The sequence below is a fragment of the Serinus canaria genome, chromosome 5, assembly GCF_022539315.1.
Source record: "Serinus canaria isolate serCan28SL12 chromosome 5, serCan2020, whole genome shotgun sequence".
NCBI classification, from domain to species: domain Eukaryota; kingdom Metazoa; phylum Chordata; class Aves; order Passeriformes; family Fringillidae; genus Serinus; species Serinus canaria.
The window spans coordinates 53848587-53861928 of NC_066319.1; the positions used below are offsets into that span (position 1 = coordinate 53848587).

General features: G+C 44.2%; 1 protein-coding gene across 8 annotated transcripts in view; it reads left to right on the top strand.

Moving 5' to 3' along the window:
- Nucleotides 1-13342, top strand: part of CEP170B (centrosomal protein 170B) — a 58147-nt gene that overhangs the window by 14297 nt on the left and 30508 nt on the right. For all 8 annotated transcript variants that reach the window (XM_018907146.3, XM_018907147.3, XM_018907149.3 and 5 more), the window contains exons 4-6: nucleotides 2143-2221; nucleotides 4837-4895; nucleotides 6184-6322. In XM_018907146.3, the coding sequence (XP_018762691.2) occupies nucleotides 2143-2221; nucleotides 4837-4895; nucleotides 6184-6322 (277 nt within the window). The remainder of the gene's footprint in view (nucleotides 1-2142; nucleotides 2222-4836; nucleotides 4896-6183; nucleotides 6323-13342) is intronic.

A 13342-nucleotide genomic window follows, 5' to 3' on the forward strand; every position in this document is an offset into this window, starting at 1 on the left:
AAAACAGTGGCTAAAGCAGCCCTCAACCATTCTGCCTCTTCTGGCATCTGAACACAGCCAGAATGAGTGCTAATCCTTCTCAGCCTAATAGCTGAAGGCATGGAGCCCTGAAATGGGAATATTTCCAGTAACTGGTCTGCACTCTAGCTGGATCCCTGGTTCAAAAGCGATGGTATTTAACTCATGGTGACAAAACAGCAGCTGAAAATTCTGCTAGCAAGGGAGGGAAGAGTTGTACCACTAATTATTTTCTATCTTCACATGCTAAAGCATAAGAATTTACATCATTTTAATAGTAGACTAATGCTTAGAGTGGCAGTGGAGTAAAAGGGAGTTGCAGCAGTGCCTGTTTCTGCAGCTGATCAAACACTTCTGTTGAAAAAGTCTGTTGTGGCCAAACCAAATTTTGCATGCAAGAAACATATCGTTATCTGAAAATTGTCACAAAAACTTGTGTTTCAGGAGGAAAAACTTGTTTTCCCCCCTGAAACTAAAGAAATCACTTTTGAGCACCTTGATTTTAAATCCATTTTCAGAATTTCCTTTTATTTTGTTTTTGAGTAGTCAGCAATGCATTATATGGCTTTGCTGGATAATCTGGTTAATGTTAATTGTCGAAGTGTTTTATATTGTTTTTATTATAACGTTCAGGTAATTCTGCTGTCTCTATTGAGATGTTTTTGTTTTTAAGGGTAGCATTTCTATCCAGATTAAGAATTTTACTGACGTTACTTTATTTCAAGTAAACATGGACAAATAGGTAACTATCAAAATGGGTTCTTGCAGACTTTTTTGAAGAAAATTCAGCAAACAATTATTCCTGTTCCAGATGCGACTGTTGTGGGTTTTTTAAATATTAAAAACTTTAATGCAAATTGGAATTCTGTGCCTTTTAACTAGCTTCACTGTTTTTGTTCTGAAATTACAGGCCTGTTTCCCAGCTCTTCTGTAAATTGCCAGGAAACTGGGGGCTGTTGTCTGCTGAGATTCTAGTTTTCTGCTCTACCATTTATTTTTCCTCTGTGGTTAATACTAGCTCTTATCATGCATGTTTGGCTTGGCTGAGGTGAGAAGACAGAAGGAAAAGACTGTGCTGCAGTCATGAAAACATGTAAATTCATTTTCTAGTTTAATTTTGTTTCCTCAGCTGCATTTGCATTAATGGCACAAAGCCCCAGCAGCAGGTTCCTGGTCTGAGAGGCTGGGTGAATCCCACCTTGCCAAGTAGGGTAACTCCTGGTGTCTGACTGCCTCAAATCCATCTATGGGAGTGGCTAATCCCCATCAGCACTCTGGGGCTTCTTCAGCCCCTTCTTATTTTTGTATGGCCCAGGTCATTGCTAAGGCACCTGGGTTTATTTGTAAAAGATGTCCATGCATGCTTGATTTGATCCTCGCTTGGTCTGGGAGAATTGTTTCATAGTGGGTCCCCTCAGGAAGCACAGACATCAAAGACATTTATTCACTGCTGTGAAATACATGTCTTGAACCTTTAGAAGGATGTTAGTTCCTTTCAGCCTCAGTTAACTGCCTGGAGCATGGGAAAAAGGGGTGGGTGAAATTTTAGCACGAGGGGTTTGGTAATCTTGGACAGTGTGGCCTCAGGTGTCATGGTGATGCTGCTTCAAATTTTTTCCCCATTTCCCTGTGCATTTTCATTTCCCCTTCCTCTGTGATAGGCTTTACTTGTTAAATTATCAGGCCTTGGGGCTGACACCAGTCTTGTTTGCCATCCAGCAGAAAGCTGATTCCTAGCTCAGTAATTAAGGGCATGAGTTGCAACTGTTTGCTGGTTGAGATGGGTGTAGGAGAACCAAGAGCATTTGAAGTTTCTAACTTCAGGCACCTCATTTACCTGCTCAAGTCAGGGACTAAAATTGCATTTACAGCTGGTGCAAAGGAAATCTCCCTAAAGGTCCCTTCACGGCACCTGGCTTTGAAGCATAATTGGGGTGCTCTGACTTGCCCATGGGAGCCATTTGCTGGTGTTGGTTTTTCCAGGGAACTTAGCTCCTAACTCCTCTGAGTGCATGCAGTGCCATCAGCAGATGGTCATGGGTGCTCTCCAGCAGCACCATCCCTCTGAGATCCATCACCCTGGTACCCTCAGTCCAAACCCATTCCTGTGCTTCTCTCCTGCAGACGTTTGTCAATGATGTGAGGATTCCTGACCAGAAGTACATCACCCTGAAACTGAATGATGTCATTCGCTTCGGCTACGATATCCTTTCTGGAGAGGACTGGGACTCAGGCTTTGTTTGGGTTTTGTGCTGTTGGCTGCATGGAGAGGTACCAGGGCTAATTGTGTCTACTGAGTAAGGTGTTTGTTTTGCCTCTTGAAGCCTTTGGATGGCTCATGAGCTTGTGTTTCTTCACCATCAACCAGATTCAGAGCACATTAATTATCATGCCTGCTTTTTCAGATGCCTGGACTTTGGATCAGGCTCTGCACTGGCAGTACTGACTGTGGAAGTGCCTATTCAGTCTCCTCCTAAGGAAGGGTTGTGGTTTTTTCTTTTTACTTGGGTGGCAACTGTAGCTGGTACCAGCTGGGAGCAAACATAGTTCATAAAGTTTTGTATGAACTAATATCTTCTATTTTTTTTTTCATTCAATTTGCCTTGTTTTATTAGTCATTTCACCCAGATGCTTTCTTTCAGACAATTTTCAGGCCTTGAGCCTTCAATATTTAGCTGTGGAACTTGTGGCCAGATCTTGACTGCGTACTGATTAAAGTTTGCCTGTGCAAATTGGTTCTGCCACAAAATGCAAGAGTAAATCTTTAGCAATAGCACATTTCACCTCTAGCAAGGGAAGCTAGGTTGCAGTTACTGCTTTATTTACAGACCACAAATCCTGCCAGTGTCTACTAAAACACCTTTGCTTTCATCCCTCTCCTTTTTTACCCTGATGTGACAGTATGGCTGGCTATAAGAATAGATGTTGACATGCCTTTCTGAGCCTGAAGAGCAATAGTGATAAGTAGAGGCTCCTATTGCTGTCTTTTCATGTAATCTAATACTTTTTCCACTTTTTTTTTCAGTTGCTTCTATCTGCCAAACTTTGCCCACTCAAGCTGAATTTAGAAGTAGCAAGTGTCTTCTCCAGGGTTTTTTTTTTCTTTTCTGGGGAGATGTCAATTGAAACAGTCCAGACATTTCTGAGAATAGAGGCAGAGACTAAGTTTTACCATTTGGTGAGGGAAAATGTTTGGCTGGAAAACTCTTGTGCATCCTTGACCCCAAGGCCACATTCTTCCGTCTTTTGCTGTCCCCATGATAATCCATTTGTGCTTGGCCATGCTTTAGCCCTTGAAATGCTCCAAACCTTTAGCCTTGCTGGTCTCCCAGGGGTCTGGTACTTCAGCTTTCAGCAGTGACAGTGCAGGAACACTCACTGCTGCAGCCAGGATTGCTTAAACTCATGTGTGCCATCCTGGATCTGCAGGAAAAGAGAGTTTTCTGGGCCATGGATCATAATTTGGGTCTTGGTCACTCTCCTCTGGGATCCTGTCATTACAGGTGGTGTCTTGCTGCACATGTGATGAAATCTTTTACAGGCAACCCCAGTTGAAGCTTTTCTTGACTCTGAAATTTATTTTTTTTTTAATGTAGCTGCTTGTGTATGTTCTGGTCTCTTGGTGTGTGAGAAAATGTGCAGAAGACTTGCTGTGAACTCCAGTCCTGGGAAGACAAAAATCAGTGCCTGGAGCATGGGTGGGACTTAATGGCTGCAATACCAGTTTAAAATTTTTACAGAAAGCAATTCTCAGCAATGAGCAGCTGATTTTAAGTACCTGCAGCCTTTCATGGATATTCAAGTGAAATGAATGATTATATTTATGAACTGTGGAATTTATTGCCTTCAACAGGAAAATTTTAAAGAATGTGGATTTCAGAGTAAACTTCATAAGATATACTGTACCTATGGCAGCTATAAGGTCTTTCTCTGCTTTGCTGTTTTGGTGCCACTCTGTTTAGCAGAGCTTTCTGTGCACACTGCAGTCAGCTTGGTGTGGATGGCAGCATTTCCTGAGATCTTGGAGTCACTGTGTCCCATTGCATGAGAGCATTTTTCTTTTCCATTTACAGTTTCACTTACAGGCAGTGCAGAGTTTCCCTGCTAGGCCAGTATCACTGGGTTTATTTTTAGTTTAACATTTTCCATCTTTCCTTTTTCCTCCTCTGTGTTTTCTGCTGTGCTGATTGGGTTGTTCATGATGACATTCCAGATGCCAGCTTTTTCTTTTTTTTTTTTTTTTTTAATACAGCCTTGCTGAGGATTATTGCCTGGGCTCAGCCATGTGAATGCTTCCCTTCCTAAGAGGTCACAGCAGCTCATGACCTGATTTACTTTTCATCTAGAAAACTGCAGTGACTGAAAGGCCTTGCCAGGGCAGGAGAGCACCATAGTCCCAAGGATTTGAGCAAGAAGCTGAACTCTGCTCCTCCCTTATCCAGCCTATGAGACTGGCCCATCTTGGCCAGGATGTCCAGTGGTTTGCCTGAAGCCACCAGCCAGGTGGAGAGGATCAGGGTGTGAGCTGAGCTGGGGCTCTGATTGCTCCCCCAAGTCCTGCACAGAGTTGCTGGCGCTCCTCCAGGCTTTTCCTGCTCAGGTCCCCATGTCTGCTGCCCCTCAGCTGTCCTGGATCTGCCCAGCAGCTGTGATTGTGCACAACAAAGACCATGCTGGGCTGCAGCACAGGCAACTTTTACTACCCTGTGTATTTTAAGACTTTCTGGTTTTATGATCCTGTTTTCTTTCTGTGACTAAATGTTAAATTTCTTTGTCCATTCAAGTCCTTTGTATTTTCCTTAATGAATTTTCTTGTACATTCGAATATGTACGTCCTGGAACAAATTCAACACAAAGTCCCAGAAGAAGCATTAAAGGTAAGAGTGGCTGGGTGCAGTGCACTTAAAAAAAAAAAAACAAACAAAACCAAAACAAAACAAAAAAACCTTTAAGTACTCTAGTGATGGTCAAGCAGAGTGAATATTAAAATACTCTTCATGGCAGTGAAATGTTTTAAAATGTGAGGCTCTCCTTGGATTTGGTCTTAATGAAACCCTCCTTTGAGGAGAGATAAATTTCCCAGTTATCTCAACTCTCATCTCCTATCCTTGTGCTGACATGTAGATCAAGTTCTGTATGTTTCATGACTGCCAAGGAAAAAAAGGTTACTTAGAGCTTTAACATGTTAAAGAATAACCAGCATACGAACTTGTGGGTGAAGCACAGCAGAACTTTTTTTTTTCCCAGAAGTGGAGCACAGATGTCTTTTTCTGAGCATGGTGACTTATGCCAGCTCCACCACACCTCCTCAATCAGGCTAAAGATTGCTTAATTTATTCATGGGTACCATCTCATTTTTTGCCTTCAAGCTCCCAATTTTTACTTACTGAGCAGTCAGTCCTCTTAGGAGTGAGGTGTTTTTTAAACATTGTTCAGTAGCAGGTAAGAAATATTCAAGCATCCCTTTATCTAAGGCAGGAAAGCAACCCCCTCTAGGCAAGAAAGCTGTAATGTTCAGCTGTGGGACTGGGCTACCAGTGCCATGCATCAGCCCTTGGCTAGCATATACTGCCTTCCTAGCCCTGGTTCCAAGTTTAGAACTTGGAAAGAATAGGAAATTTAGCACCTAGAATTGGGCAAATGATTCATTGAACTTACTCAGGGATAATCTGGATGGGTTCACCCTTTTATTAATTTACTTGTACTAAACCAGCTTCTAAATAGCTCACTTACTGGGGAACCTGTTTTAAGGCAGAATGACTTTCCTAGCTGGGGAGAGGGTTTGGAAAAAATAATTAAAATAGATTCCAATTGCCTTTGCTGAAAAACTGAGATAATGCAGATGAGTGCCCTGAAATAATTTATAATGTTCCTTTAAGAATAATTTATAATGTTCCTTTGAATCCTGAGTGGAGAATGGCCTGAGCTCTGATTCTTCTCAGTCTATTTTTTAAAGGATTTTCTAATTAGTTGTTTTGCAGAGCTAAGTCACAGTGACCTTCTTGTGTACTAGAATTGTCACTTAAAGGCTTCCAAATGGGGTACTTCTGTTCTGTAGCTTCTTCTCAGATGTGTGTGCTTTTTGTTGAAAGACAGAGCTGCAGTGGAGTTTTGGGTGATCTGTTGGTGGGGAAGAGGGGTTCAGTGCTGTTTGTGTCTCTGCAGCATGAGAAGTACACCAGCCAACTCCAGATGAACTACAAAGGCACTGCCATGAAGAGGGCGGAGCAGCCCATGGAGCACAGTGTCTACACAGAGTCCCCACAAGCAAAGCTGGAGAAAGGAGAGAGGAAAGCAATTACAGGTACCTGCTTGGGAACCAGTTCACCTGGATTCTGAACAGAGTGCAGCTTGAGCCCTGTGCTGGGTTATGATTCTGACAGTAGAGTCTTGTGAGTTGCATTTGGGAGCAGTTCTGGAAGGATCATCTTTCTAAACTGCTGGAGTTTTCCAGACTCTGGGTTTTTGGAGATTCAGTCTCAAAAAAAAAAAAAAAATCAGCTGGTGTGATGGTTCCTACATGCCTTGTCGCTGTGTGTGTTCTGGAAAACCTGTGGGCAGAGCAGGTTTGGTAAGTTCTCTGGCACCTGTCTGGTCTATTTTTAATTTCCTAATCGTGAGCTGGTGTTTGAACAGAGTGACTCACAGTAGAAAATGTATAGCTGCTGTGGCATGGTGCTGGCAGGCAAAGAAGCAGCAAGCCATTTCTTTCACAAAGCCCTGGATGGTTTTAAATGGCTGTATTCCTAACGTGCCAATATGTGGGATTGAAGCTGACTGCCAAACTGGGAGATGTTTGTTTCAGGTTCGTTATTCCCTGGCTTCAAACCTTTTCTATTTGAGAAATTCTCCATTTTGTTAACCACTGCTGCCTGCCTTTAGAGATCCTTTGTCAAACTTGGTTCCTCTGTGTCCCCATTATGGTTTGCCAGGACTTTCCCAGTAGTCTTGTCTCACCCATTTCACCCTAATTCCTGCCTCCTGTGTGTGCTGTCTTGACAGGTCTCTCTCCCCAGTTCTGGTCAAGTGTCATGCCGTGGCTTTCTGGAGTTTGTTGGTGCATGGAGGAGCAAATATGGTTTTAAAGCATACTGGTGACATGACTGCCAGTGGTGGTCTTGTGGCTTCAGGATGGCAGAGCAATTGGAAAGCTTTAGGGGTTAGCAGGGAGAGTTTCCCACTCTGTGTTGGGGGAAGAATCAGGGAGCAGGGGGATGGGCAAGTAAAAGAGTGAGGCAAACATCTTGGGCAGGTTTGCCTAGAGACAGGTATGGCAGCTCTTTAGAAAAGCTTACAACTTGGGTATATCTGTTAAAGCTTCATGATAACTAACTGGAGTGGGTTGATTGACCATAATCTCCCATGTATTGTCCTTATGAAAATTCCCCTAAGCTGGCACAGTGCACTAAAACTGTTTAATGTTCCTCCCTGGTCTCCTGCTGTCTCCAGCTGTGTGGGAAGCACTCCCATTTTCTGCACCAGGAAACCTTTCTTTGTGTTGCTTTGGCTCTGTCTGTGTGGCTGTGTTTGGGACTGAGCCTGACAAGTGTGAATGTAAAGGGATGGAATTGTGGATGATTAGGTGTGACACTGGGGAGGGTGAGAAAAGGTGAACCCCGCTGGGGGAAGGGCTCTCCACTGCCTTTCAAGGGGCAGGAGAGCTTGGAAAGCTTTGTGGTAAGCTTTGCCAGTAACTGGAACCACTTTGTATTTGCTGCTGCCTGGTTCCATGAACACTCAGTTTTTTATTCTTGCCACCTTCCAAAATACACTCTCATTGATTTTAACCTACATAGCATAAGCAGTGAATATTTGGAGCACCTTCAAAGCCAGGACATTGAGTGACTCTTCAGCAAGGTGACCCGTTTCTCTGGCCTGTGATTTGCAGACCTGCATTTAGTTTATGTCATCTTCAGTGGGTACAGACCAGAGGTCTGAGGCAAAACAGGCTCTGTGTTCTTGCTGGGGACCAGGACTGAAGTATGTCACATGCAGTGGGACTGATGGGAAGAGCTAAAAAAATCTGTGAAGTGCTGCTAACCCTACTGAACTGTAGAGGAAATCAGGACTTTTTGTTTGAAGTATTTTGCTGGATTGGACTGAAGCCTGTGGAAACAAGAGCCTGAGCATTAAATCAGTCCCTGGCTCTCCCAAAAGCATCTCTGTCATGTGAGCAGAATGATCAGTGGATCCCTTTTTCATGTGCGAGGTGACTAATTCACCTTGTCCTCAGCTGCACACAGGCACTGTTTCTCCTGGCTGCTGGGAGGAGTGGCAGCAATTTGAAATGATTAGTGAAAAGAAGAGTTGTAGTGTTCTTAAGGGGAGTGGGCTTGCTCAGTGGCAGCAGAAAGAAGCTTTAGGGAAAGAGCTGTTTTGCTAAGCCTGTAGGTATTTAGGAATTTGCATTGACTAATTAAAGCAAGGTCTGGGCTGACAAAAGCCTTTAGAAGGATTGGTTCCCAGAGCCCGGGTGGAATAGGGGCAGAGGGAATGCCAGCTTTCAGGGGAAGAGGTTTAACAAAACAATGTGAACAATTAGAGCTGCTTAGAAATGGGAGGAGGTGAGGGGCTGAGGATAAAGAGATCCAGGGGAGTGAATGGGAAACAGTCAGTTTAGTCTTGATGCTGTTGAACTTGCAGCTTTTGGGTGTATGTTGCCTGTAAGCAGAAAATCATTAGTCTGTGAAATGTTTGAAGCAAGGAGCTTGGTTAATCCTATAGGTTGGAGATGGATATGAATAAAAGTGTCCACAGTTCAGCTAGTTAATGCTAAAAATATTTATTAGCTCTATGTCTAAAGTCTTAAGTTATTAGGAAGCCAGGTAGAGCCTTGAACTGAGTAGATTTCAAGACAGTGACAATCCCTATTCCCATCTGTTGCTACCTGAATTGAGGTACTTGATGAGATAAGCTGCTTTGTGGTCTTCTGTTCTCAGCACTTAGTTAAATCCTCAGGGTCATCCTAATTTTTTGTTTTTTCAAAGCTGCCACAGCCTGATGGGACTGGGTAATCCTGAATCTGATGACTAACCTCTGAATAAACTGCTGCAGGCCTGAGTTTCCAGGGGTGGAGGCTGCTTGCAGGGAAATGGGCATCATCACTTGCAGGAGTAGGACCAATTGCAGGAGCTTCTCCCGGGATCTGTGAAATAGGTTTGCTCACCAGGTCAGCGTCCATGTCATTAGTTAAGTCCTCTCAGCAGACTGGACAACTTGAAAGTCTTGCTGATGTCCAGGGCTGAGGTCAGCAGGCAGCATGGATGGAGGCAGTGGGAGCTGTGCCCAGTTGTGAAGTGGTTTCCATGGTCTTTGGCTGCTTTCCCCATGAGATCATGGCAATAGCTCTTTAGACACACAGCTCTGCCCTAGCCTTTAATTTAAGGGAGTGGTGTTATATCTGCTTTTTTGCCTGAACTAGAGTGGTGGTAACTGCAGCATGTTTAAGGTTTGACCATGTAATTGATACATTTGTGATCATCAGTCTGATTTGAAAGTCCCTGGGATCCGTGTATGTTTACAGCAGGTACAAAAGACCAGGGCCTAGATTATCCATGCACATAGGAAATAAATTGTGTGGCAAAGAGTCAGAGAACTGTTTTATGATTATTCCTGCTAGGTCTGAATTCTCTATTTTGGAGAGGAGTGAAAAAGCAAAGATGTAAGGAATTAATTTTAAAATGCTGTACTTAGATCATCTTTTTTTTTTTTTTCTCCAAGGCCTCTGCTGTAAGAAACTTAACTCTGCATCTTCTAGAGATGGACATTATAGTTATTAATAATGAATCAAAAACAGTTTGACTTAAAGGAAGCTGGATTTCTCATGCTTTTGTTATGACTTGCAGTAGCGAGCTTCAAAGCTGTGTGTGCTTCTGTGAGCAAAGAAATTTGCTGTTGCTGACTGACTCTCTCATGATTGTGTGAAGCTTTGTGAAGATTCAGGCAAAGCATAGTGCTCAGTCCTGTCCTGACCACAGGGGACACCTTCAAGGGAAATCAGGCCCCTCTGTTTAGCGGGAGCTATGTGCTTGTCTTGAAAGCTCTTCTTTCTGCTTGATGATGGAAAGCAGCTTTAACACAGTCTTTCTCCGTTGCCTTTCATCACCTGGAGTGCATTTCTGTTTGTGGCCTTGTGTTCTGTGTGATTCACTTCTCCATAAATACACCCTTTGTATTGACACATCTCATTCTCTCTTTTGGTACCTCTCCTTCAGGTGATCAGTAGTTCTGTTTTAATTTTACAGGCCACATTTTTTCAGGCTGTTAACCAAATGGACTTCCCTTGTTCTGTGCTAAAACAGCCTTCATTTTTCCTTTTGAGTGACTGCCCCAAAGACTGAAATGCAGGAGCAGAACACGTGTATGTCAGTGGTCTTCCCTGTATTACACCATCACTGGTAGCTCAGTATTTATCTGGCTGAATGCTTGTGCTGACCTCAATTCAGTTATCTAAAAGGATGGTTTTCGGGCTGCCTGCCTGAATTGATGAGCCAAGAAATATGTCTAAATGAATTGGCACCATCTGGGCAGCCTGGCACGGAGTGGAGAGAGGTGGTAACGAGCTGCCATCAATTGGAGGAAGTCTCATGTCATTAAAATGACTGAGCAGTTCATTTTCATTGGTGTTCCTCCCTTCACTGCTGATTTGAGCAAGCCCTGAGTTTCTCTGCCCTTGCAAGAGTATCCATCTTACACTAAAACAGAGCAGACAGGAGGTGGCTTCAGGGTGCTTTGCATGTCTCGGGACACAGGCAAACATGCTGCTCTGGATGCTGCAGGTCCAGGTTGAGGTTGCTACCCAAAATGGATCCCAGCTGGTGAAGAGCAAAGCCCGCTGGCACAACTGCATGTGTAGCTGCTCCCTGGCCCACTTCTGTCACGGCCATCTGTTTTAGCTGCCTTCCCCTCGTGCTTTTCCCCCCTCCCCTCCCCTTTTTCTACAATATTGTTGTGTTAGAGCTGGAGCTGGGAGAGGTGTCAGTTGAGCTGGCAAATTAGAAGGGACAGAAGCTTCTGACATGAGCAGGGCAGCAAATTCATGTAGCTCTTTGTGCTGGTTTTGGCTGGGCTAGAGTTAATTTTCTTCCCAGTGGCTGGTATGGAGCTGTGTTTTGGATTTTTGCAGAACGCAGAATTGTTAATACAGAGATGTTTTTGTTATTGCTGAGCAGGGCTTACACAGAGCCAAGGCCTTTTCTGCTCTCTGAACTGCCACACTGGCAAGGAGATTGGGGCTGCCTGGGAGGCTGGGAGGGTACACAGCCAGGACAGGTGACCCAAAGTGACCACGGGGATATTCCAGAACATATCACATGCTCAGTATATAATATATAGAAGAAGGAGGAAGTGGGAGGGGATGTTTGGAGTGATGTTGTTTGTTTTCCCAAGTCACTGTTATGTGTAAGGGAGTCCTGATTTCCTGGAGATGGCTGAACACCTGCCAGCCCATGGGAAGTGGTGAATGAGTTCCTTGTTTGGCTTTGCTTCTGTGCATGGCTTTTGCTTTCCTTAGTAAACTCCCTATATATCAACCCGTGACTATTCTACCTTTTACCCTTCTGATTCTTTCCCTGATCCCACTGGTGAGTGAGTGAGTGAGTGGCTATGTGGAGCTTGGCTGCTGGCTGGGGTTAAACACTCTTCTGAAGTCAGAGAAATTTTACTCTGGTTCAGGATCTGTCTGCTTTCAGCAACAGCCAGGAATGACAGTGACTGTGTCGCTTGATACAGTGACTCAAAATGCAAATTAATATGAATGCTCAGGGGAAATATTGATTGCTCTTAAAATATTGAAACTGTCCCTGAATAGCAAGATACTGACTCCTCAGCTTTCCACCTGTGCTCTTTGCAGTTTTAAAATGAAGTTCCTGTTCATTGTGGAGGTTGGGAGAGGAAAGGAGTGAAATGCCACACACACAAATGTGCAGCTTTGTCACAGATGCTGTAACAGGCATAGCAGTGGTGCCATGTGAGCTCTGTGTCATGGGGCCTGAGGAACCTTCTGCTGCTGTGCAGTGCAGTGTCTTCCACCTGATGGCCCCAGATCTCTGCACTCTGGCCAACCTGGTGCACTCTTTTTAGGTGTTCCTAGACCTGCCCTGGGGTTTGACTTTGTGCCAGCTTTTGTCAGAGGGGCAGTTAGGGTAATTTCCAAGTACCTCTTAGTGCTCAGGGAAATTTGAGACAGCAGAGGAGCTGGATCATTATTCTTTATAAATCCTTTCTTTTCTCCCTTCAGCTTCAGTTGTAATCCCAAAGTTCCTCATCAACAGAAGAGGTCTGACCAAAAGTCTGACTTACTCCCCTGGCTGTAGTAGAAAAGCTCCTGGCCAGCAAAGGCAGGAGCTCCTGTGTTTGTACTCAGATGGGACACAGATCTTAGAGCAGTTTCTGGGAAGACTTCTGTCCTGCAGGATGGGTGTGAGCTCTCTTAGCTCTCTTCTGCCCTTCTGGACACAAAATTGTCTTGGAATAGATCACTGGCATCTTCTAGACTAGGGGGCCTTTGGGGCTGGGGTGTGCTGGAGAGATGAGCTGCAACTCCTTCCAAGGTGCAAGCAGTAACAGCCCCCCCGTCTTTGAGAAAGGTGCTGCTTGTGCAACAGTGGAGTGCAGGTGGTCTTTGCATTTCATCTATAGGGTAGTTGATCCCTTTAGGCACAAATGACCTCAGACATCAGTGGCTCTTGCTAATGGATTTGTGTTAAAGTGCTGATCTCCTTCTCCTGGCTTCCCCCAGATAGCTGCCTCTTGGCCATCAACCCTAAGGTCTGTACTGCAAGCCACAGGGTAATAATAATCCATGGTGTGCCCAAAGTGCCTGACACTGGTGGAGCAGATCCTGCATGGGTGGGGTGGGGTCTAGTGGGCAAGTTACAGCATGAAGAGAGGATGGTAGGTTTCTGCTAGGCTGTGTGACAGAAGCTCTCAGCCTAGGAGAAACCAAACCCTATGCTGGAGTAGGGTTCACTGACAAACTTGTGAATAGGTTTTTTTGTTATTTTTCCCCCCTCTCCCATGAGTGGTTTACCCATCAGTTATGAAACATATTGCTTGGCAATTCCAATTTATCATGGTGAGAAATGCTTCCTCCTTTGAACTTTCAAAGGCCGCCCACATAATAGGAACATGGTTTATCTTCCATGCACTCTAGGCAAGGAGGAGAGCAATACTTTCAGCCTCTTTTGATCCTTAGTTATCTTTGAAACATGAAGAAGATCTCTAGAAAAGGGCCTGTGGACTGCATCTGTAAAGCAAAATTTTTGCCTGTGGACTGTCAGTGTATGAGCTTATATATCTGGAATGATCCTAGAACAGAAATATC